The 24,047-nt window shown below is 30.7% G+C and overlaps 6 protein-coding genes and 1 non-coding gene across 11 annotated transcripts; 6 read left to right on the top strand and 1 right to left on the bottom strand.

Moving 5' to 3' along the window:
* The first annotated feature begins 281 nt into the window (after positions 1 to 281).
* On the top strand, positions 282 to 2,694 carry LOC132907711 (NEDD4 family-interacting protein 1-like). Its single transcript, XM_060961067.1, has 6 exons — positions 282 to 454; positions 880 to 1,026; positions 1,091 to 1,231; positions 1,327 to 1,450; positions 1,531 to 1,716; positions 1,786 to 2,694. The coding sequence occupies exons 1-6, from the start codon at positions 428 to 430 to the stop codon at positions 1,887 to 1,889; spliced, it is 729 nt and encodes a 242-aa protein (XP_060817050.1). The 5' UTR covers positions 282 to 427; the 3' UTR covers positions 1,890 to 2,694.
* Positions 2,695 to 2,884: 190 nt separating this feature from the next.
* Positions 2,885 to 2,956, top strand: Trnaq-cug (transfer RNA glutamine (anticodon CUG)). The gene has a single exon. It is a non-coding gene; the product is annotated as a tRNA-Gln (tRNA).
* A 516-nt stretch (positions 2,957 to 3,472) lies between these two features.
* On the top strand, positions 3,473 to 6,002 carry LOC132907700 (peptidyl-prolyl cis-trans isomerase D). Its single transcript, XM_060961051.1, has 6 exons — positions 3,473 to 3,686; positions 3,818 to 3,955; positions 4,034 to 4,332; positions 4,413 to 4,547; positions 4,622 to 4,876; positions 4,942 to 6,002. The coding sequence occupies exons 1-6, from the start codon at positions 3,602 to 3,604 to the stop codon at positions 5,158 to 5,160; spliced, it is 1,131 nt and encodes a 376-aa protein (XP_060817034.1). The 5' UTR covers positions 3,473 to 3,601; the 3' UTR covers positions 5,161 to 6,002.
* Positions 5,757 to 11,771, bottom strand: LOC132907682 (uncharacterized). 3 transcript variants are annotated; one of them, XM_060961018.1, is made up of 13 exons: positions 11,653 to 11,771; positions 11,266 to 11,417; positions 10,941 to 11,099; positions 10,759 to 10,860; positions 10,498 to 10,694; positions 10,173 to 10,256; positions 9,763 to 10,058; positions 9,509 to 9,601; positions 8,803 to 9,003; positions 8,131 to 8,733; positions 7,915 to 8,047; positions 7,614 to 7,833; positions 5,757 to 7,533 (listed from the first exon to the last, which is right to left on the bottom strand). In XM_060961018.1, the coding sequence occupies exons 1-13, from the start codon at positions 11,663 to 11,665 to the stop codon at positions 6,955 to 6,957; spliced, it is 2,832 nt and encodes a 943-aa protein (XP_060817001.1). In that variant the 5' UTR covers positions 11,666 to 11,771; the 3' UTR covers positions 5,757 to 6,954. The 3 variants fall into 3 exon arrangements, with proteins under 3 accessions (XP_060817001.1, XP_060817002.1, XP_060817004.1); XM_060961019.1 differs by lacking the exon at positions 9,509 to 9,601; XM_060961021.1 differs by lacking the exons at positions 9,509 to 9,601; positions 9,763 to 10,058; positions 10,173 to 10,256 and having other exon boundaries at positions 10,502 to 10,694.
* A 229-nt stretch (positions 11,772 to 12,000) lies between these two features.
* On the top strand, positions 12,001 to 16,767 carry LOC132907715 (probable RNA-binding protein EIF1AD). Of its 2 annotated transcripts, XM_060961073.1 has the most exons (3): positions 12,001 to 12,158; positions 16,188 to 16,460; positions 16,535 to 16,767. In XM_060961073.1, the coding sequence occupies exons 2-3, from the start codon at positions 16,194 to 16,196 to the stop codon at positions 16,733 to 16,735; spliced, it is 468 nt and encodes a 155-aa protein (XP_060817056.1). In that variant the 5' UTR covers positions 12,001 to 12,158; positions 16,188 to 16,193; the 3' UTR covers positions 16,736 to 16,767. The 2 variants fall into 2 exon arrangements, with proteins under 2 accessions (XP_060817056.1, XP_060817055.1); XM_060961072.1 differs by lacking the exon at positions 12,001 to 12,158 and having other exon boundaries at positions 16,013 to 16,460.
* Positions 12,225 to 16,013, top strand: LOC132907677 (DNA polymerase subunit gamma-1, mitochondrial). The gene has a single exon (XM_060961003.1). It carries the CDS (start codon positions 12,225 to 12,227, stop codon positions 16,008 to 16,010), a length of 3,786 nt encoding a protein of 1,261 aa, XP_060816986.1. The 3' UTR covers positions 16,011 to 16,013.
* A 947-nt stretch (positions 16,768 to 17,714) lies between the features above and the next one.
* LOC132907693 (neuropeptides capa receptor-like) lies at positions 17,715 to 23,980 on the top strand. Of its 2 annotated transcripts, XR_009658240.1 has the most exons (7): positions 17,715 to 18,931; positions 20,806 to 20,896; positions 20,977 to 21,176; positions 21,263 to 21,514; positions 21,594 to 21,918; positions 22,019 to 23,324; positions 23,408 to 23,980. XR_009658240.1 is itself a non-coding variant. In XM_060961039.1 (6 exons), exons 1-6 carry the CDS (start codon positions 18,646 to 18,648, stop codon positions 22,260 to 22,262), a joined length of 1,398 nt encoding a protein of 465 aa, XP_060817022.1. In that variant the 5' UTR covers positions 17,715 to 18,645; the 3' UTR covers positions 22,263 to 23,980. The 2 variants fall into 2 exon arrangements, 1 of the variants encoding a protein (XP_060817022.1); XM_060961039.1 differs by having other exon boundaries at positions 22,019 to 23,980.
* The last annotated feature ends 67 nt before the right edge of the window (positions 23,981 to 24,047 follow it).

Raw genomic sequence — 24,047 nt, 5'->3', positions numbered from 1 at the left:
AATTGCTTACTTCCGCTAACAGGAAAAATTCAGATTTGTTAGATTCCCGTCCTACAACCTAATTCTCAACATCGTCTTATGAATAACCAATCAAAATTTGACTTCAAACTTCTAATTATTTTATACAAAATTGGAAACAAATGAATAAAATGATAGCTAAAAATAAAAATAAAAATCCTGTCAATAAAAGAAATATTTATTAACAAGTAACAGTAAAATATTCAATGTCTGATAAAGGTATGAAAATGATGGACGTGAAAGTGTAAGGAAATCTAAGTTCACGGCGATACAGCCTTGCCAGCTGTCAGCCATCGATTGTAAGAACTTTTGCTGTCTTAGAAAGCAGCAGTACGTACGAAAACAGTATCTTTGATTTTTTCTACTTAATCAAAATAATATACTGCGCTTCGAATAAATTTCACCAGGAATGGATAGTAATATTCATAACAATATGGTATGTTTCATAAATGATGCTGATCGTAATAAATATTTCAAAGGTTCTAATGAACAATTTACAATTTGTCTCTGATTGCCAGAATACCTTTTATTTGGTAAACATATTTCACATGCGTAAAATAATATTTCTATGTATTATAATACACGTTATGCACAAATACTGACATGAAAATGTCGATAAAAACATTGTCCACAATGATCCTCGTTTGTTTCTTGAGAGTGATTTAGAATAAGAGATTAAATAAAATAAAAACAATAAAATAAAAAAAACCTTATACTTTGTTATATTGTTTTAATTACCTCAACACTGGAGATATATAAAAAATAACATTTTTAACCAAAATATAAACAATATTTTATATCTTTAATTATTTAAAATCTTTTATTGATAAAGAATATTAAAGATGAGTAATTTGATTTTAGCCTCCACAAACAAACAGTAACTTAAATGAGGAACCATCATCCCAAAATGAAATACCTACACTAGCTGTGTCTGTATCAGTTATACAAAATGATATAATCAATTCGGGAAACATTGCTGCAGCACAAACTTCAATTGAAGACCGTATGGTACGATACAAATTTTTCGTTACATTATGGAAAATTATTATTATTAAGGAGATTATGATTATAGACTGGAGGAGAAGACATTCCACCTCCAAAGGCAGATTTTTCAGCTCCACCACCTTATGAAGTTGCCACAAAATTACCTAGTTATGAGGAAGTACAACGTGAAAAAACATTACAAGGGGAACCTTATCCTCAAATCCACATGGTAATTGATTTAATTACATAGTACTGTTATTAATTAATTACAATATCCTTTTAAAAATCAAATGTATATTATGCAATTGAATAACATTTTTATAGCCTGAAAATATTAGAACACCATCAAGGCCTTTAACAATATTGGCTATAGATACTGAAGTTGTAGAAGGAGATCCAGAGAGTACTTTACTTGGCACTGATTTTATGTTCTTTACAGCATTTTTGGGTAAATTAAATAATATATACCTGCATATTATACATATTTCTATTACATTTATATCTAAATAATATATATTCCAAAAACAGTTGCATTTTGCTTTAATTGGATCGGATTTTTATTAATGATGTGCTTCTGTCATACAATTGCATCTCGATATGGAGCACTGTCTGGTTTTGGTTTATCTTTGTCAAAATGGACATTTATTGTTAAACATTCCACTGATCTTGCATCACGTGAAAATTCATGGCTATGGTGGTTGATAATGGGATTTGGTTAGTATTTTGTTATTGACATTACTTCTAAATATTTACATTAATATATGTGCTACATTTAATTTTTAGGAGTTTTGATTTGTGCACGTGCTATTATTCAATATTTGAACATCAAACGTGGTTGGAGACTACTACCTGGAAGTGCTCAGGAACGCTTACTCTTTTTTTATTAAGCCATTAAACTTGCACTTTTATCTAACTTGGCTTTAGAACAAACAGCATTTCTATCTGGGGTTGTATTTATATAATATATAATCTACACCCTCTAAAAATATATATTACTTAATATTGGCTATGTGTACTATTCTATTATTAGAAAAAAGAAAAATTAAAGTTATTAAGACTATTTGCCAAATTTGCTTATGTATGAGATAAACAGAGCAAGGTAAAAACAGAAATAAGATAACTTTTGCACTCTATTTTATGTATTAGTATCACATAGATAAAATAAACTGTAAATTTTTATTGCTCAAATAGTATGGACAATGCTTTAATGTGAAATATTATTTACATGTTGTTCATTTGTACGAACAGATACACATAAGAATTGTTTCGTGACATCTGGGATACATGTAAGTTTATTACATATAAAATTGGAATTATGAGTAAAAGAATTTATTTTCTAAGAAAAAACATATAACCATTGTCCGTAGACAGGTATTGAAGTATAAAAGTTCTAATAGTGATATTGTGTAATACCTTCTAGTACTAGGTAAGCTTCTAGAATTTTGAATATGATCTATATATTGATAATCTGCATTGCTTGTTTGTATATTACTATAATTTATAGAGAGGATCCTTATTGAATTTAAAAATATAAGTTACTCATAAAATATACATATGTGTGGTTATGTATATATGTGTGTATATGTACACACATAAATGTATAAAAGAATTGCTGCGAATCTATATACATTATATGTTATATTGTCAAAAACTTCATTGTTATATACTTATTACAACAATATAAAAAGCTAATATGTCTTATATTTTTTATCCATTGTTATGTAAATATATTTTTCTGTATTAATTTTAACTCAGCTTTAAATTATTATAAAATATATTACAATGGTAAAATATACAAAGCAATTAGTGTTCAGATATAACTAATTTTTTCGAAAAAAAATATTTAATTATTATATTATGTAAGTAAAACAATTGATTCAGAGGTCCCATGGTGTAATGGTTAGCACTCTGGACTCTGAATCCAGCGATCCGAGTTCAAATCTCGGTGGGACCTAAGTTTCTTTTTGCTATTATAACGGGAAGAAGAATTCAGTAGATTTTTTTTATGAAATCTTGTAAAATGTTACAATAGTTCTTCATAATATATTTCTAAATTCTGTCACTTACAATAAAAAAGTGAATATTAGAAGTTTGCAAATGAGATAACGATAAGTGATACAAGAATTGTTATCGACAGAATATAATATAGTCATATATAAGATCTGATGTAGATGCAGTACCACAATTAAAGTTTTAATATGTGTTGATAAAGGTGCATGTGACATGAAAATGATAAGGAGCTCAAGTGACTCCTCCAAATCGTAGGGGACAAAAAAATGTCACGCTTATTCTGCTACTTTGTGTAATATGAATAGAAACCTATATATTCTCTTAATCTTCACTTTAGTATTTCGTTTGAGATTTATTGGATTCGTCAATTTTGTTGATAATGCAGAATATAATTTCTAAATTCATCGTTTTGAGTTGTAGAGGGCGCAAATGAAATTAATGATTTTACTAACGTCGGTATTTCAGTTCGTATAACATAAAATTTCATACGATGTTAACTCTATGCTATAATGCATTTGTAGAATTAGAATTAGCTAGCAAACAAAATTTTGAAAACCTATTTTATATATGGATATATATTAATTAAAATATGGGAGATTCGCTGAGGGATCAGAACAGTAACTGTAAAAAAAATCCAATCGTGTTTTTAGATATAGCCATTGAATCAGAAAAAGGTAATGTATGAAGATTAGAATTATAAATGGATATTAGTCAATTTCTAATTTTCAGTGTTTGTATTACTGTTCTGTTTTACATTTCATTTTATTAGAATTTTAAAAATAATTTATATGATACTATGATATAGCTGGAAGAATTGTGATAGAGCTTTTTAAAGATGTTGTACCTCGAACAGCTGAAAATTTTCGTGCACTATGTACTGGAGAAAAAGGTATTGGAATCAATGGCAAAAAATTACATTACAAAGGATCAATATTTCATAAAGGTATAACAAAAAGGATTAATGTTTTCTAAAGGTAATATAAAATAATATATTTAATGAAAGAAGTTTTGTATCGTTCAGTGTTATCACAGTTTATGGTCCAAGGTGGAGATATAATAAATTTTAATGGTACAAGTGGAGAAAGTATATATGGAACGCAATTTGAGGATGAAAACTTTGTGCTCTCTCATTCATCAGGAGGATTATTGAGCATGGTAAATGAGGGTTATCCAAACAGCAACAGTTCTCAGTTCATAATTACTGTTTCAGCCACGACACATCTAGATAATACTAATGTCGTATTTGGTAAAGTTTTGAAAGGAATGGGTGTTGTATTAGAAGTATCCCAAGCTAAAACAATTCAGGATGTACCAGTTCAGGCAAGCATATATGTTTTACGTAGACACTTTTTGTATCTGGTTTAAATTATGAATAATTATATGAATATTTTTTATTATAGAAAATACATATATTTGACTGCGGAGAGTTGAAACATAATCAAAATTGGGAATTGGAAGAGAATGATGGTACAGAAGATGTATTTACCCCATGGCCAGAAGATTGGGATTATTCTAAAAATATTAAAAGACAAGATGTAAGGATCTTATTATAGGCATATATGTTTAGAAAAGAATTGCTTTTCTAATGAACATTCATGGATATTTATAGTACAAGTATATAATGGATGTTATTCAGAAGATAAAAGATTCGGGAAATTATTATTTTTTACAAAAAAATTATGTAGATGCAGGCAGGAAGTATAAGAAAGCATTACGCTATTACAAGTGGATGATGAAGATAGTAGATGTACCAGATTCCTCCAATGAATCAATAGTGAATACTAAAGTAACTCTATTACTTAATCTTGCAGCTGTTAAATTAAAGCAAAAGAGTCATCGCGAAGCTTTAATGCTTTGTTCAGAGGTAAGATTTAATTGAATTTAGTATAAGTACTTTAAACTATTGTTTAATAACAATTTTAAATTTAGGTTTTACAAATAAATCAGAATAACAGTAAAGCATTATTTCGTAGAAGTCAAGCATACATGGGACTAAATGAATATGATTTAGGTTTAGCAGATTTACAGCAAGCATTATTAGAATCTCCTAATAATAAAGATATTTTGTTAGAAATTGACAAAGTTAAAAGAGTCATGAATTCCTATTTAGTTATTGAGAGAGCTACTTTCCAAAAAATGTTTAAATGAAAAAAACTATTCTATAAAAAAATGTAAATATAAAATTTTTTATATATTTAAAATTATACATACACACATTTTTATATACAATACTAGTGTTGTCTAAGAAACGTTGTAAAGTAATTGTATGCGTGTTAGCTAAAATTATTTAAATATTTTTTACGTAAAAATAGTACTAAATTTGAACATAATGTTTAAATAAATATTTGTATTTATTTTTAGCTTTCTGATTTAAGCATTTTTATTATCCAATAACAATCTTTCTGTAATGTGTACAAAAGAAAATCATAGTATACTGTAATCACATGTGTTGAGAATATTATTGTGAACATTGTTCTGTTAAAAATATATTATTTTCTATATGCCTTGTTGAACGTTACTAAGTATGAAAGGAACATATGAAGCATACTTATATCACATCAAATATCCATTTTGTATAGCAAACTTTCTTTATATAAATACGATCACATTTAATTATTTTTTTGATAACTTAAAATAATGTATCAGATGCAAACTTTTATGATATTATAAAAAAAACAATAATGCATATATAGATTATATACAGAAGTTAATGATATAAAAGTAAATATTGTTATAAACATGTATTCAATGTATATGACTTATTTATTTAACATTTATATTAAGTTCTTAACAATTCTGAGCATTGAAGTGTCTTATGTACGTGACACCTAGCGGACGTATGTCACATAAAATAAATATAAGATATAGTTTTAATAGGAGCTCACATATAGTTTCTTTCATTGTAATAATATTCTTATAGTAGCAGCGATTTATTGTATTTAAATGTTTTTAATAATAAAACTCAAGCAATATACACACATTTAAAAGAATTATTACAGCGCTCTTTGTCATAAACAAAAACTCACGCCTTTTAACAAGTACTTGTTTTCGTTGAAAGATCTTATTTGTTTTAATAACACTGTATACCTATGTAACAAGTTTTAGTTAATATCTACAGTAATTATATGCAGGAGCTTTTGCAATGACTAGATTAAAAATGTTTTCATTATTAACTATATTTTGCAGTAATATTAATTTTTTCTAGGGTTCATAATTTTTAATAAATAGATAAATAAATAAAAAAATAAATACATAAAAATAATAGCTATCTAGGTAACATTATCCAAGAAATTTTTTAACAAAACTTAAAAAACTTTCTGCTGTTAATAAGGAATGCACTTATATATCAAAATTCTCTCTTGTGTTTTTATAAATACTTCAATCTGAGAATTGACAAATAACTTTGGACTTCGTGACATTGAATGCATGGTTTTTCCTGTACAGTAGTATTTCTATGATGATCTTTTAAAGAAGGAGCAAAGCTTTTTGTGAGACATTTAACATTCTTAATACACACTTTGTACATCGGTGAACTTTTAAAAAGCCAGATATGTGGACGGAAAAATTTCAAAATTGCTTCAATGATCACGATGCACATCATATAATGAATCAACTTAATGACATGATTATTTAAAATTGTTTTTGATACATTCTCTTTTTCAAATGTATTTCATGATAATCCTTTGAATTGCGATGGATTTGATTTTAAAATGTTAGAGACATAATGAAATTAAAAGCATTCAATTTTGTTACCTGAATATAATTAAGACTAGTCTCTGAACCTATGTACAGTGAGTATTTTTAGTTAAAAATGTATTAATTCCACTCATGAGTTACTCTATCTATTGGAATACACATTTGTTTCTTCCTATTTTTGTTCAAGTCTTTCAACTTTGCACCTTCAATTTTTTTTTGCTTTTTCTATGTCTCCTCAGATTAAAGTTATTCCTTTTCAATTTCTTCTGAATTGTTTTCCGTTTCCAAATTTGCACAATTTTCTGTCGTAATTTCTGTTTCAATAAAATTGTGTAACTCTTTACATAGTGTTTCTTCACAAACTTCACCGTTTATAACAGCATTATCAATTACGTCATATTCATGTTTTACATCATGTTCCACTACGTCCTTGAAATCAGGTTCTATAATCTCTTCACAGCTTTTAAACATGTCAGGATGTTCAGTTGAGTTCAATAATTCGGGATTTTCATTAGAGTTTAAGATATCAGTATTAACTTCATCATCTGTCGTATCAGTAGACTGAGATACTTTTTTTAACACATTATCAATTAAATTAGATGCAAAACTTTTATTCTCATTCCCTTCATGAATCGTTTGATGAATCGGCAAAGTTTGTGGTCTATGTGGTCGTGCATAAGGAAACATATTTTCTTCGCCCGCTGGGGTATGGACTGCCGATATTTCCGTTTGTGTTGCAACACCGTTATCAATAAGATTGGCTTTTGTTTGCATATTCGACATGCATCGTTTTATTTCTGACATAGAATCTTGTAATTGTTGAACCTAATCATATATCAGATTTTTAAATAACAGAAATGTTACTAATATTCTAAAACGGATTACAAAGATATAATTGATGTTACCTGAGTATGCAACAAATTACATGTTTGTGCTAGATTAGTTACAACGTCTACATTTTGTGCAATATTTTCGTTATCAGTGTTTGTAGAATCTCGATTAGCATTAGGTTGAAGACTAACAACTTTCTTCCACAATGCATTAATTGCTTGCATTTGTAATAACTGTAATTTATGTTCACTTTCTAATGCAGTTCGAGTAGCTTCCATATCAGTAGAGAGTTTCCTTAAAAAAAAAAGATTCATAAATTATACAATATTTTGAAAACGATATTACATTTATTTAACGAGAAAATGAAAACCATACTGGATATATTTATTCGTCCTTAACATTTCGATAGTCTTCAATATAGTGGTTGCTTTTTTATTAAGATTCCTAGTATGATATCCTCTCCACATCCTTTGAATACATATTGCTGCTTTCTCAGCTTCATCTTGGTCTATTTTAAAAGAAAAAAATTATTAAGCTTCTTAATTTATTAGGAAGACCTATTTTTATATTTATAAAGAAAAGGAGGATCACCTTTATTATCTTCCTGTCTTCTTTGAATAGCTCTATGTCGAATACTATCTAATTTCGCTTGACATACTTCACTATCTTCATCACTACTTTGAGTAGCATTATCTGCATCGCCATCTCCATTGCTTTTAATGACACTAGTTTTAATTTTATCATTTGCACTCTTTGGCCTTTGTATATTTCTGCCTAAGTTTGGTGAATTTTTTGTATTTCGTTTTGCAGGCAATGTTTTGCTTTGAACGTAATTATTGATTTTCACACTATGGGGACATTTAGTATTAGTATTTGTAATAATAGGCTTAGCAATATTTGGTTTTCCAACAGCACAATTCGTTGCTGAACTACTTTTTACAAGTGCATTCGCTTTTATAGAAGTAAGATTTGTTTTAGCCATTGGATTTACTGTATTTATTATGGGAATAGCCTTGCCATCTCCATCAGAAATAAGCTTGCTTGGCATTGTAATTTGACAAGGTGATGTTAATTTGCTTGGTGGAGTTTTTGCTAACACTCGAGAAAGACCAGATGGTGGACGAAAATCTGGACTCATTAAAGACTCAGGAACTGGCACTAATTTTGTTGCAGCTTGCAGAGGGCTAGATGTTTCTGAAAAGCAAATTTTTAGTAATATGATTTTATTTAAGAAATGAAAACTCAGTAATATTCATTACTTACCCTCTGTATCTTGCAAAACAACTGTATTTGGAGTCTTGTTAGCTAAAGTTCCACAAAGCATATTTGGATCTAAACTCTGAGTCATCAATGATTCCTGATCTTCACTTAATAAAGTATGGCATGAAGAAACTATAGCATCAGTGTGACAACTAGATACCATTCTATCAGGTGACCTCATTCTCAATGAATTTCTTGATGAACCTAATTAAATAACATTCATTTTTATTTGCAGCTAATTTCATGTATTGTTACATATTTTATTGTATTTGAGTTCTTTATGACTAACTTCAATAGCAGAAGCATGCAAATAATATCTGACTAAGGACAAACAATATAAAAAGTGTGAACTATGTGAAATATATTTCCAAATCGTCAAATACTAATTTGCTAAACAAATTTTCTAATTAGCATCGTTATCACAACATTGCTCTTTTTTCATTCTCCAAAGTCATTTGCGCTATAAGCTTAAAAACGTAATCACTTAATAACGTACTATATACTAGGCACAGAAGACATAAACATGTGCATTAATCCAAGACAAAATTTGTCCATAATGTACATTTGTACATAATGTGTTACATTATTATTTAACTTTTATTTTTGATTAGCTTTCTAAAGTACAGATGATATTTATCTCAGATTTTTACACATGTCTACAATGCAGTTATAGCCGTGTATGATTAATTTCGATTTTGACTTTGGATACCTTTACAAGGCGAATGGCACACACAGTACTTTGCTTCATAAAATTTTGGTGACTGTAAGCATTTATCTTCATAGTATGTCAACATTGGCGCAACTAGAGAAAATACATTATAACTAGAACATATAGGTGCATGACGACTGGAAAGTGTACATCACTACTAGTCCACGTTTTATCAATGTAACAAGAAAAACTGTACAAAAGTTTATATTATACTTGCAATAATAATGAACGAAATGGAAGATTAATTAACTCACTGGCACGTCTAGGAGAACCTGTCCTGTTATGACTAAGTCTACGCCTAGTAGCCGGAGAAGGACTCATTCCGACGCTACTTAAGCTGTGCACACTTCCAGTATCACTTTGTTGATTTAATTGCTGTTGATGATGTTGTGCTTTACTCAAAATTAGCCTTAGCTTCCTGTCAGTTTCATTTTCTAGGGATTCACCAGAAAGTGGGCAAACAGATGCTAAATACTGTGCAAGTAATGCATGTTCGCCAACACGGAATTGTCTACCGCGTCCCTGAGAATATAGCCACTCTGCTTTTAAACTGAGTGGCCATCATTTCAAATAAATTTTAATTCTTCAAAAACTGAATAAAATTATACATGTCTCTACATAAAATAATAAATGAAATGACCAATATCTCTAGAAAGACACCCACCTTTCAATAGGATCAACATGATAGCCATCAATTGATTTCAAGCTCATACACCAATTGATAACAAAAGGTCGATAGTCAAAACCACTATAAGCTATTTGTTAAGAAGCTATAGCTGTAGGTCTACAGTTAGTATGAATGATTTTGTTTTATATGTACCTAGCATTCTACAAGCATAATATTTTATTGATAAAGAACAATTCTATGTGACGACATTCAGAATAATAAGAAAATATTTCGTAAAGAAGTTTTTGCTATAGATCACTAATTGACTTCTAAGATCTAATTGAAAATATTAATTTGAATTATACAATTATAAAAAGGATACATACTGTTACCTGTCATACTGACACATGGATTATTAGCAATTGAAAAATTGATTACATTTTTCAAATTAGCTAAATGTGACATTTCATTCAAATCTGTAATGTTATTGTTTGACAATGTAAATGTTTCTAGAGAAGTAGGTAAATAGCGTTCACATTGCCTTAATGTTATTATGCGATTGTTATGTAAAAACAGTTCCTAAAATACCGTTAGTTTTAATAATATTAGAGTTAAAGATTACATAGTTTCTTATCAATATTACCTTTAAATTTCGTAGATAAGATATGTCTGAAATGTGACTGATGCTATTTTCAGATAAATCTAAATGCTCCAGCTTGGTATTTGTGTGCAAGTGTTCAATAGACTGCAGATTAATACAATATTATAAAGATTCACCAATTCAGCTATTAGAAGATATATGTACCACACTTATATTTATCATACCTTTATATTATTGCCAGCTAAGCAAAGTGTTTGTAAATTTATCATATCCTTTATGCCTTCTATGGTCAAGATACCATTATTTGCTAAATTAAGAGTTACAAGATTATGTAACTTTGATACCCCATACATACGAAGCAATTGATTCCTTACTATTGATAGCTGAAATAAATTAATTATAAATTTTTTAAATAATAGTTTGTTTACTACCTTAAGAAGTATGATTGAAATGTATAGAGTAGAATGAAAGAAGAAAAGTATAAGGACATATATATAATATAAATACATAAATTTAATTTTACATAACATATTATCATAAACATATTACCTTAGTAATTCTGTGATAAGAATCAAGATTATCGAGACGCTGGAGCTCATTATCGTCAATGATCAATGTGCTGATATCTGCATCCGACGGACAACGAGGAAGTTTCTTCAAACCTTGACCGCTTAGATCGAGTGTATCGCATACTAAGGATTCTAAATAAATTTCATTGTTGTTAATTTAATTAAATAAATATTTAAATTTTAAATAACATAAAATGTCAAAACTGGCAAGTGCAAGACCACAATGAAATTGTACTGTTTTTACGCATATACTAATTAAATTTATAAAACTTGTAAAAAATCGATTCGTGTTAAGAATATTTAGGATATTTGTAAGAAAATAGTTTGTATAAAAATTATATAATACAAGTATTAAATTTTCACTAACCCGTCGAAGCCATGATGAACACAAAAAACTGATAGACGCTATGAAGATGTCGTCGTAATCACTATAGTATTTAATAAGAACAGATATTTATAAAGTATAGCAATATTAATTTTAGTTTGTATATATAATTTTATACAGATAACAGAGGAAATAATACCACACTAATATTTTTCTAATCGTATTTATTTCCATTAATAATATTTTCGTATAACACAAATTTAATATTAATCTTGCAGAATCAATTCTTATTTGATTAAAAAAAGACATTGTAGTTAACATGTAATAATATTACGTTTATAAAGTATAGATTTTTCAATCACGATAAACGGTGCTTATACGAACTATTTTGAAAGTGCGCGTACGAGAATCAAACATGGCGATCTAAGAGTTCAAGAAGAGTTCATGTTCAATTTTGAAGTTACTTCATTCATTTTGTTAAATTCATCGTTCAACATTGACCTGCTTAAAATTCGGATTATCCTCTAGAAGATAATTATTAGCAATCGGTAAGATATTATTTAATATAATCTAATTTAATACAATAATTAATACAATCTTTTTATGACATAATAATGTCACGTGTTAACATTGTTATGAAATTACGGAAGATTGTACGAAGTAAATTAATAATGAAGCGTCACATAATTAATATTTGTAATAGACACAAATCTAATACTATAAATCACAGCGTTATTGTTAGTGAAGGCAAGCAATTTCGAAAAAGAATTATTAATATTAAGAAATGTGGGCCGCTTCTAACCTTACCAGAGAATATTTCTACGTGTAATCAAAAACGTGAAAATGATGTGAATAAAGGTTATATAGCTAAAGATTCAGTTGTTTTACCAAATAAATCTCAAGTATCTGTGGAGTACAAAGATTTATCCGATATACCTAAAAATTTTGAACAGAGTTTGTATCCATTAATATGTAGTGCAAAAAGTAATTATAAAGATTCTTTAATAGAACATAAAGATATACGAACATTAGAAAATGAAAATAATCAGAAACAAACTTATAATGAAAGAACTAATGACAGTGATGTAAGAATTAACGAAATCAATATGCAAATGCTTTCAAAATCATTATATGAACAAATATTTAAAAACTTTTCTAAACAAGAAAAAATACCAGAGGAAGAAATAGAAGCTATAAAAAACAATTTGCGTTCGTATGGGATAAACACTGAAGATGCAAGTAGACTTCCTGATGTTAATATTAAAATACCTCCTTTAGAAGGAAATAATATTGAAGAACATTTTTATAATATTGCAAATACACAGATTAAACCTTATATAAAACTTATAAAAAATATTATGAAAGATATTCCTCCAATGCCAAATCAATGGTTATTAAATGAAGGTTGGACAAGATATAGCGTTGATGGAATACAAAAAGTAGATTATCCACTAGAAGATGCTATTATTTTTGATGTGGAAGTTTGTATGAAAGAAGGCCCTCTACCAACACTCGCAACTGCAGTAACCAATGAAGCATGGTATGGCTGGGTATCAAAATCTTTAATAGATGGTTCAAGCAGAAATTTTGAAGGTAAACAGTTTACCATAGACGAACTAATACCAATGGAAAGTACATCTATCGAAAATGGTAAAAAATTAACTTCTTTCCATAAAAAGCCAAAACTTATAGTTGGTCATAATGTATCATATGACAGAAGTAAAATTAAAGAACAATACTGGTTAAAACATACAGGATTAAGATTTATTGATACAATGTCTCTTCATATATGTGTTACTGGAATTAATAGTTATCAAAGAGCGATTTTAAATTCTAAGAAGGATACAGATGAAAAGCTGAATTTACAAATACAAACCTCACTGAATAGTTTAACAGAAATTCATAAATTTTACTGTGGTTCTGAAATAAATAAAGAATCTAGAGATACATTTGTAAATGGGACTTTGGTAAATATCAAAGAAGACTTCAATTCTTTGATGAGTTACTGTGCAAATGATGTAGTTGCAACTCATAATGTTTTACGCCAATTATTTCCTATCTTTGAGGAAAGATTTCCTCATCCTGTTACTTTGGCAGGGATGTTAGAGATTGGTACAGCTTATCTGCCAATAAATTCTAATTGGCAAAAATATTTAAATGAATCAGAGACTACATTTGAAGATTTAAATTATGAAACTAAAGTTATTCTTGCTAAAAGAGCTAATGCTGTTTGTGAACTTATGCATAATGAAAAATATAAAGAAGACTTATGGATGTGGAATGAAGATTGGAGTACGCAAACACTTAAAGTAAAAGCACAGTATTCAAAAACAAAGATTAAGGAAATATGTAAAGCACGAGAGGCAAAAGAGAAGAAAAAGACAGAAACTCAGAGCTATTTAACGGATGATGAAGATGAAGAAGAAGACCCTTTAGAGAAAGAATTTGGCTATGTGATGGAAACAAGAAAGTTTTTACCTTCAAGGTTACCACATATGCCAGGATATCCTGCTTGGTATAGGAAACTCTGTCCTAAGGTAAAAGATGAAAACTGGTCTCCAGGCCCTCAAGACATAAGCACTTCTAAACGTATTGTTCCAATGCTCTTAAATTTAACATGGGAATGTTATCCTTTGCATTATGTAAAAGATAAAGGTTGGGGCATATTAGTACCTCATACTAATAATTTAGATATCAAAACTAAAGTACCATTAAGACAGCTCTTGGCACACTGTTCCTTTTCTAAAATGAAGGGTTTAGTTGATGAAACAATTTATACGATGTCAACCATTAACAAAGAGGTGCAAAATGATCTGCATAAAACTGAATTTTGGCGTACAAAAAGGGAGAAACCTATATCTGAGTTATATAACCTTTATAAAGGCAGTGCATTTTGGTGCAATGTGGATATAGATAACTGCTGTTATTTTCTTAAATTGCCTCACAAAGATGGAAAAGGTAATAATGTTGGAAATCCTTTGGGTAAAGATTTTCTAAATAAATTTTCAGAGAATGTATTGGCTAGCTCAGATGCCAGTGCTGTAGAAATTTTGAAAATTGCAAAGATGGTTTCATATTGGAGAAATAATAGGGATAGAATTATGTCACAGTTTGCAGTATGGTTTGAAAATTCATATTTACCACATAGTGTTAGAAGTTCCAAAAAGTCCATGCGTTATGGGGCAATTTTACCCACAGTAGTTGTGTGCGGGACATTGACTAGGCGAGCAGTAGAACCTACCTGGATGACTGCATCTAATGCTCATCCAGAACGTATCGGTTCCGAATTACGAGGAATGATTCAAGCGCCCCCAGGATATTATATTGTTGGCGCCGATGTTGACAGTCAGGAACTGTGGATTTCATCAATGATAGGAGATGCTTATTATAAAAAAATTCATGGAGCTACGCCGTTTGGTTGGATGACGCTAATTGGTACCAAATCTAACGAAACTGACATGCATAGCGTTACTGCTAAAGCAGTTGGAATTTCCAGGAACCATGCCAAAATCATTAATTATGCTAGAATTTATGGTGCTGGTCAAAAGTTTGCTGAAACACTCTTGAAACAATTCAATCCTTGTATGACGGATAACGAAGCTGCTTCAAAGTCACGAAAAATGTTTACCATGACCAAAGGCAAAAAGATTTATATATTAAAGCCCGAATATATTGGCGAATTTGAAGACAAAGATTATTCGTTGTACGAGGCATACAGAATATCAAAATTATATGGTAAATCATTGTTGGAGATATTTAAGAAAAGTAAATGGGTCGGTGGTTCGGAATCTGCAATGTTTAATAGTTTGGAAGAAATTGCTGAGAATCCTCATCCTGTTACACCTTTCTTGAACTCTAGGCTAACTGCAGCTTTAGAAAGTTCAACAAACAACGAAAAATATTTACCCACTAAAGTAAATTGGGTAGTTCAGAGTGGAGCAGTCGATTTCTTACATTTAATGTTAGTCTCGATGAAATGGCTCATGAAAGACAATATAAGATTCTGTTTATCATTTCATGATGAAGTACGGTACTTGGTACCCTCACGGTATAAGTACAATGCAGCACTTGCTATGCATATTACGAATCTCTTAACTCGATCTTTTTGCGCTTCAAGACTTGGAATGTACGATCTGCCGATGTCAGTAGCATTTTTTTCTTCCGTAGAAGTAGATACTGTTCTGCGTAAAGAACCTGAGAATGATTGTATTACGCCATCGAATCCTTATGGCTTAAAAAATGGTTACGAGATTCCTCCGGGAGAGAGCTTGGATGTATGGTCTGCTATAGACAAATCTAAAGGTTCTTTAGGATCGTGGCACGATGTAAAACAGCGAACAATTGCACCGAATAAAAAATATAAATCAAGAGAAATTAAACCAAAGACTAATGAAGCATAAAGTTAATAATCGAATGAAGTAAAACATTATCAATTATAACGATAAATGATAAAGTCCAGAATCAAAACGATTATATTTTTCATTTTAAAATGAATAAATGAATATAGATATAAAATTCCTGTTGTGTTTGAATAAATGAATATAGATATAAGATTCTTATTGTGTTTGAATTTACAGGTTAAAATGTCGAAAGCAACTAAACGTAAACACGTTACCAAAGAAATTCAGGAATTGACCATTCCTACCGAGACGCAATCGATTGTTCGAATAATACAATCGCGCGGTAATAATCTTCACGAAGTTGCTGATCCAGCTGGTTCAAAATATCTTGTATCGATGCCGGTGAAGTTTAGAAAAAACATCTGGATAAAACGGGGAGATTTTGTCTTGGTAGAACCAATACCAGAAGGGAATAAAGTGAAGGCTGAGATCGTGAAGATATTAACACGAGTAAGTTTAACTTTAAATGCATTTGTATATTACTTTTTGTACGTAACTTTTTGAAAAACAAATTTATTTACTAGGAACACATAAAATGGTATCGACAAATAAAATGCTGGCCCAAAGAATTCGATGAAACCTCCAATTTGAATCAAGAAAGAACCAATGTAAAGAATGATAACGAAGAAGACGACCTTTTTGTAAATACGAATAGATTATTGTATGATAGTAGTAGGATAGATACGATTAGTGATACGAGTTCCGACGAATCTGACTCTTGTTAATATTTTTGTTATGTAAATAATAAAGCTATTTATATATAAGAAAATAAGAATTTATTCATTGAACGACATAATACAGATTTTCGAAAGATGTTTGACATGTTATTGTGATAAAACGTTTGTTGCTAAACGAATTTTGTTTCACCATAATAAAAAAAATGTCTCCGTTTGACGGAGACGAGTGTTATCGCAAAAATTATCGTTGCATTGTCTGATTAATCTTATCGAGTAGCATGATTTTTGCAATTTGATGCGTGTTCTACCTCCTGTCACAAAATGAAGAGTCCTATTTATTTTTAGTGTTCTTTCCTCTAATCAATTTAGGGAAGCTCTCCAAAAAACATGTTTGCTACCGGAATGAATGTTTTATTGCTCTTTGAATCTCAAATAAAGAAAGTTTTAAACGCAAATACATACCATGAAAATGATTATCTTTTTTTACTGCTCTTGTAAATTTTATAAATCGCAAAATGCGTCGTATCTGACTACTTCTCCGTAAATTGGAGATTCTTTTCCTACTAATGACTCATGATCATACATATTCGAGATAATGCGATAAATATATGCATATGATACAATAAATATGCATTTCTTACGGATTTTTGTACATACAGAAACATGCTTATACATCAACATCTTTCAAGTTTAATCCTCCTTATTCTTTGTTTCGTATGACACGCTACAATGTTAAACTTATCTGTTAAAAAATCGGAGCTATTATACGTTATTCGAATCTGTCATCAATCTCAGTAAAACATTTGCAAGCAATTGTTAGATCATTTTGCTAAACAAAAGGAAAAAGAAATTTTTTCGATTTAATAAAAGTTACATTTACGCTATGTGATTAGACACAAAATACATTAATAAGGTACAGCTACAAGCGCGATTCAATGCACTGAAAATCACAATAAAATAGAATGGAACGTTAGAACGACTCTCTTATCGCAAAATCAGGAGAGATGAGATTGTTGGGACGAAAGGTGTCCAACGGTATCGTTAAGAATGTTGTGTTCAGTCACGCTGTACAGTAGTCTGCTGTCGACAGCAGCGATTGGCTGATTTACCGTCCTCCCCTTCATTTCGACCATTTATTTTGATCATTTGTGTTAATGATAGCAAGTTACGCGCTCAAAACACATATCTCTTTCTTGCTCCTCACCGTGCGCATGGTTTCCAATTTTTTTCTCGCATTTCTTTCCTTATCTTTTTTGAAGCTATATATTTTACGAGCATTACCGACAAATTATAGATATAAATATAAACAAAATATAAATATAAACTGTATTTTAGGAGAAATTATAATATTTTGTGAAATTGTTCTAGCGATGATAATTAGTAACGATAAATAATAACGTGTTTCTTCGTTGCTCGGTATGTGAATCGTGTATGTTTGTTTGTGAGAAGATTTGTATCTGGATGAAAAAGAATGGAAATATGTGGTGGCTTATTAACAAGAAACGGTCGAGCAAACTTACAACTTCGAATCAAATTTTCATTGAAATGACAAGTTGAATGTCTACGATTAAATTTGGACGGAGTGAATATTTGAAATAGGTCTACGATATTTTATTATTCGAAGTGAAACAATTTTGATAAAATTATTGAACTTTCTTCAATTTGTCTCAAGCTGATGACCTACTAATGATCGACCGATCGTGGTTTGTTGACTCGACATCGAATTATCGAGCCTCGTAGCAGAATGTTTTGTTTACCGCTGATCATTTCTACGATCACGCGTAATACATTTTTAAACTAAATTAAACTAAATGAAACGTGTGAAATTCTAAACGTGTTTCTTCAAGAACACGCAAGTTTCGTTTGAAATATTCAGCGATCGAAGTACGACTTCTTTCGCGAAAGATATTCTTTGAGAACAGAGGAAGAAAATCTACTTGCCCACCTTAAAAATCATCATGGAAACGTCGAAGAACGATACAAACGATCTCTACGACTTTTGGAAGGATTTGGACTTGAAGAATTTAACGGAAGACGAATATTTGGCCACGGTACTTGGACCTAAGTATTTGCCTCTGAAGATGGTGATACCATTAACGATAGCGTACGTGACAATTTTTGTGACCGGTATTTTTGGGAACGTCACGACGTGTATCGTAATTATAAGAAATCCTTCGATGCATACGGCCACCAACTACTACTTATTCAGTCTGGCTATATCTGACCTTATTCTACTTGTATTGGGTGAGTGGCGTTTACGTTTGCCTGTATCGATACGTTTTGTTGCTTCGTTCGGGTCACGTCAATTCTCATTCTCCCCGTTCGTAAAAACAATTTATGAAGGAACATGAAGATAATGAAGTTCGATAGACGTTTAATAAAGATAAGCGTGGACGGATACACGCAACCCCCTGTATAGGTATATCGATTTGCTTTTAATCGACACGAAGAGAATCTATAACCGCATTAGATTTATGTCTGATCTCTGAAATAACGTATACTCGATTAAGTTATTAAATGGAAATAGCATTTCTATTGGAATTGCTAATATTTTTATATATCGATGCTTGATAAAAATAGGTCGATGCCAATATACAGAGAAACGTGTGGACAGAAATGATATTTAATTTAGTTTATATGTATGATAGTTATATAGATATAACATATGATTGTTTGATTTAGCGAATTTATGTTCGAGCGCATTGCCGATATATGAACGATTAAGAGAAAAAAGGAAGGCAAAAAGAAATGTATCGAGAAATTTATCTACGAACGACGCGTTTAAATTCAGACTGTTTTACCATTATTTCTTAAGTCGATGATAAAGGCTTTAAATTAATCTTCCTCTAATGTGTACACGAGAGATTGTTATCTGCTCGGTTGGTTGTTTGTTGATCGTAACGTCGTTTATATTTGCGTCATAGCGCGAATTTTTCAGGATAAAAGTTGTGGACGTGCGTGCACCTGTGTCAAAGTCATCGTTGAATTAATAGATTTAAGATGATAGGAATAAGCATAACGCTTTATACGATCATTTATATTTTGCATCGCGTTTACGAAATTAACCTGGATGTTCGTCGCTCGAATCACTAAAATTTAAGATCAAGATAACGAGACGACGATAACAATATCATATACATAATTAGAATGAAATTTGACTATCGAGGTGTAGATGTTGAGTGCAAAAACGTTGAATTTTCAATCTCATCGTATGAGAAACTTTCCGTAAGAATCCTTTTTTTTTTCGAAGTAAGGATACAATGGCAAAAATGAAGAAGTTTCTACGCTGGAAATCGTAGACGTCAATATACCGATTAACTTCTGATAAAAATCTTACCTTTTTAAGTTCCGTGTATTCTGTTAAACTTGATAGTGACGTCAAAATATACAACCATACTTTTGTTGTATCTCCTACGCTGCGAAAAAGAACTGTTTTCTGTATGTATCGTTGGAAAGATAGAAAAATGTCGAATTCTTATCGATAGGTATGCTGTTCTCAACAGCGATGAAAATCAGTGATTAAAAAAATTATGATAAGACGTTCAATGCTTACGCACATTCAATATGATCGGTATCTGATATTGATTTTGTGAAATACTAAGTGTGACTGCATAGATATTGCTTCTAATTAGCGTGTTCTAGATGATATTCGTTTGAACTCAGAGTAATCATATCTTATTAAACGATTCATTTTCAACGTTTCGGTCCTCTTTATCCTCCATTGTAAGCATTTATTAGGAAATAAGTCGTCACTAGATAATTGTATTGCTGCTTTAATACGCAATTCTATGTTTGAAAGGTTGAAGCAAATAGAAATAGTTTCTCAGACGGTGTAATAAATATTGAAGTTGGTTTAACACGAGAGATACAATTTCGCGTCTCATTAACGTCGTCATGAAACATTGCGACGTCTGTGCGTTAATTGCCATCTGGGCTTAAGGCAGTCGTAAATCTACTTTCGAGAAAATGAGTTTATGCATCACGGAAACTCTTGTGTCTTTCAATTGTTACGGTGCTCGTCGTTCTGGTTTAATACGATTGAAATAAAATATCTCGATCGATCGATTATTATTTGCTTGTTCTTCGATCGTTATCGTGCTCTGTTCGATCATTTTCAGGATTACCTAATGAACTGAGCCTCTTTTGGCAACAATATCCATGGGTTCTAGGAGTTGGTCTCTGCAAAATCAGGGCATACGTATCGGAAGTGTAAGCAATCTACTTTCTAGTCAATTATAAACAATTATATTTTGTGAATTTCTCCCTAAAATTTATCTTCTGCTTAATAGATCCTCCTACGTATCGGTTCTTACGATAGTAGCCTTTTCCATGGAAAGATATTTGGCGATTTGTCACCCGCTCCGCGTTTATACAATAAGTGGCCTCAAAAGACCAATACGTTTTATTTTAGTCGCGTGGTCGATTGCGTTGGTTTCTGCCATACCGTTTGCAATCTACACGAAAGTCAACTTAGTCGAATATCCACGAGGTTAATTAAAAGATTTCATCGTGTTTCTCCGAACCGCTATATATACATGTATATAAAGGAAGTAACGAAAATGTATAATTATTTAGATTCCGGGAATTACTCGGCTAATTCCGCGGTTTGCGGAATGTTGCTGCCATATATGCCTAATTTCCCTCTCTATGAGTTGAGCAGTATTATATTTTTCTTGATACCGATGCTAGTTATTTTGGTGGTGTATACCAGAATGGGTTTAAAAATCAGAAACAGTACAAATCATACTTTAAACTCTGTGATGCAGGGCGCTATTCATGGAGACTCGAGGCAAATTCAGTCTCGAAAATCCGTAATCAGAATGTTAAGTAAGACGTTTTTTATCTTCAATTTTTTACATAATACTTTTATTTTCGTCAGATTTGTAACCTATAATCGCTGTTTTAGCTGCGGTGGTTATTTTATTTTTCATTTGTTGGGCACCGTTTCATGCTCAACGATTGCTTTATATCTACGCGCAAGAATCTGACTACTATCCAGACTTGAACGAGTGTCTGTATATCTTAAGCGGATGTCTCTATTACTTCAGCACAACCGTGAATCCAATTTTATACAATTTGATGAGTATGAAGTATAGGAAAGCGTTCAAAGAAACCATCTGCTGCAAAACGAGAATGACAGGCAGGAGAAGTTGGACTACCAGAGAGTCTCAAATGTGCAATAGTAATTCGAGCGGAAAAGCGCGAAGCTCAAGTTTCAAGTGTTCAGTGAGGTAGCATGTTTAACATAGTTTTATAAAAAGTGGGAATTTCAAAGTGGCAATGCTTTTTCACTTTAACGCCACGTTCAATATCGTTGTAATTTTTGTTTAGACATACTATTAGTCAAGCGAAGGAGATGTTTCGATTCACTACGAGTCGAGAAGGCGTGAATAGAGATGGAAATATAAACGATAATGTCGCTCGTAAATCATACATGCTCAAAAAGGAAGATTCCACGTCGAAGCCCCTTCTCAATCGAATGCACTCAGGACAGCAGGAAGAAATAAATAAAAGAGATTCTACACGTAACACAGAAGAGAATAAGTCTGGATCTACAACCAGCAGCGTTTTGTAATTTAGGTTGTACATTGTTAGTCGTTAAAATTATTGTACATAATAGTTTTAAGCTTGTTGTACCGTTATTGCTTATCTTATTTATTTTCCGACTGTATTGTATAGCTGCGTTTTTAAATTCATTTTTACTCAATTGTACTTAAGGATTATGTACTTAATAAAAGTTCTAACGGTCAATTGTGAAAATCGTAATGTACGTAGATCAAATGTAAATAAGCACTGTTTATCGAGTGACATTTATTTTATAGTAGCACGTACAAAAGAGTAAAAATCATGCGAGAAAGGCGAGTACATACTTTTGTCAGTCTAGAAAACTCCAACAAAGAACGGTATCTTGTGACAAGGAATGTCGACGCTATTAATTCTCTTTATCAAAGGTTCGAATCCTTTTAATGAAACTATTTTAAATACGGTTGATATAAGAAACTGTTTAAAATCTTTTAAAGCTTTCTATCGGGTACTTTATTACTTCATTGGATATCAAATTTTTTTATTAGATACATCTTGCGCCTGGAAAATCTTTTTCTCAACAACGAAGCAAAATTCTCTTTAAAATCTCGCACTAGCAATACAGGACTATTTAGTTCATCTTATTTCAGTTTATTTCCTTTTATTTCATTATTTTTTATAATTTAATGCAAATCAGAATTCGCGCGTCAAAAGGAAATGAATAAAATAAATACAATTAAATATGATCTCTGGAGATCGTATTTATATATTTAACAAATATTTTGATGCGCCACAAAATTATTCAACGCGGAATTAAAAATAGAGAAGAAGTTAAATGTGGAGAATAATTGAATAAACGAAATATATGGAAAATATATTATGAAATAATGTATTAGTATATCACAGTATATGAATATTTAAAAATAATAAGTTTCTGATAAAACTTGTCCAAGAATTGTTTCGCCAAGGAACGGGTTGTAATTACTTCCTGAAGTTTCGAATTGATTGACATCAAGTTCGAACTTTTAATGAACATGGACGAAGGAAATGTGATAAGCTTACGTCTGTAACTGTGTAAAGTTTGTCGGTAGTCGAAAATCAAAGTTTCGTAATTGTAAGATATTTGCTCTTCAAGTTTACTTATAATCACAAAAAGCTAGCGTTTGTGGTTTATTAAATAAAATTCCGTATTTGCAGGAACAGAAAATAGTTGCTGTAGTAACAAAACTTTTGGACGTCTCGTTACGTAATTGAATTAACCTGATCCGAGCTTGTTATTGACTCTGGTAATAAAATTCTACATCTACGAAGTGATTCGAAAAGTAATATATCCAATAATATTCTCGATTAAATTGATCTAGAAAATAATTTTGTACCTGATAGCCAAATCAGTCGAATTCTCAACAAAGTAGGAAAATAACATATTTCTCGTGTAAAAAATGTATTAATTTTTGTTGTATAAAAAATTGCAGCGTGCTGAAGTAACGAAAAGTTATTGTTATAGTGGTCTGCTGTCAGTTTGCTGCGTTATGTAATATACATTCCATTCTTCTGTTATGAAGGAAAAGAGAAGGAAGAATTGGAGAATAGAAAAGTCTCCTCACCAAATAAATTTTATAAAAGCAATTTCTTGAAACTATCTTTTTAAACTTCTATTCAGAAGACACTTGAAATATAAAACAGCTTGTTTAAAACAAAATTGTTGGAGGACAGAAAAACTCAGGTGTATCTGATTTTAAGGTGACGTTGTAATTAAAATAGTTTACATCATTAAGTCCTTCTCATTTGTGACATAGCGTAAGGAGATCCTTATTATTCTGATAAAATAAAGGAATAA

The sequence above is a fragment of the Bombus pascuorum genome, chromosome 6, assembly GCF_905332965.1.
Source record: "Bombus pascuorum chromosome 6, iyBomPasc1.1, whole genome shotgun sequence".
Classification (NCBI taxonomy): Eukaryota; Metazoa; Arthropoda; class Insecta; order Hymenoptera; family Apidae; genus Bombus; species Bombus pascuorum.
Note: the sequence above shows the minus strand (reverse complement) of the source record. Positions and strands in the feature narration are given on the sequence as shown.

Excerpts from the sequence above, each read along its gene's own strand:
- LOC132907700 (XM_060961051.1), top strand. The coding sequence starts at position 3,602 with ATGGGAGATTCGCTGAGGGATCAGAACAGTAACTGTAAAAAAAATCCA. Across the intron at positions 3,687-3,817 it reads AGCCATTGAATCAGAAAAAG|CTGGAAGAATTGTGATAGAG; the intron begins GTAATGTATGAA and ends ACTATGATATAG. Across the intron at positions 3,956-4,033 it reads AGGATCAATATTTCATAAAG|TGTTATCACAGTTTATGGTC; the intron begins GTATAACAAAAA and ends TGTATCGTTCAG.
- LOC132907693 (XM_060961039.1), top strand. The coding sequence starts at position 18,646 with ATGGAAACGTCGAAGAACGATACAAACGATCTCTACGACTTTTGGAAG. Across the intron at positions 20,897-20,976 it reads AGGGCATACGTATCGGAAGT|ATCCTCCTACGTATCGGTTC; the intron begins GTAAGCAATCTA and ends TCTGCTTAATAG. Across the intron at positions 21,919-22,018 it reads AGTTTCAAGTGTTCAGTGAG|ACATACTATTAGTCAAGCGA; the intron begins GTAGCATGTTTA and ends ATTTTTGTTTAG.
- LOC132907711 (XM_060961067.1), top strand. The coding sequence starts at position 428 with ATGGATAGTAATATTCATAACAATATG. Across the intron at positions 1,451-1,530 it reads GTTCTTTACAGCATTTTTGG|TTGCATTTTGCTTTAATTGG; the intron begins GTAAATTAAATA and ends TTCCAAAAACAG. Across the intron at positions 1,717-1,785 it reads GTGGTTGATAATGGGATTTG|GAGTTTTGATTTGTGCACGT; the intron begins GTTAGTATTTTG and ends TTTAATTTTTAG.
- LOC132907677 (XM_060961003.1), top strand. The coding sequence starts at position 12,225 with ATGTCACGTGTTAACATTGTTATGAAATTACGGAAGATTGTACGAAGT.
- LOC132907715 (XM_060961072.1), top strand. The coding sequence starts at position 16,146 with ATGAATATAGATATAAGATTCTTATTGTGTTTGAATTTACAGGTTAAA. Across the intron at positions 16,461-16,534 it reads TCGTGAAGATATTAACACGA|GAACACATAAAATGGTATCG; the intron begins GTAAGTTTAACT and ends TTTATTTACTAG.
- LOC132907682 (XM_060961018.1), bottom strand. Across the intron at positions 8,048-8,130 it reads AAGACAGGAAGATAATAAAG|ACCAAGATGAAGCTGAGAAA; the intron begins GTGATCCTCCTT and ends CTTTTAAAATAG. Across the intron at positions 7,534-7,613 it reads GTAATTTGTTGCATACTCAG|GTTCAACAATTACAAGATTC; the intron begins GTAACATCAATT and ends ATATATGATTAG.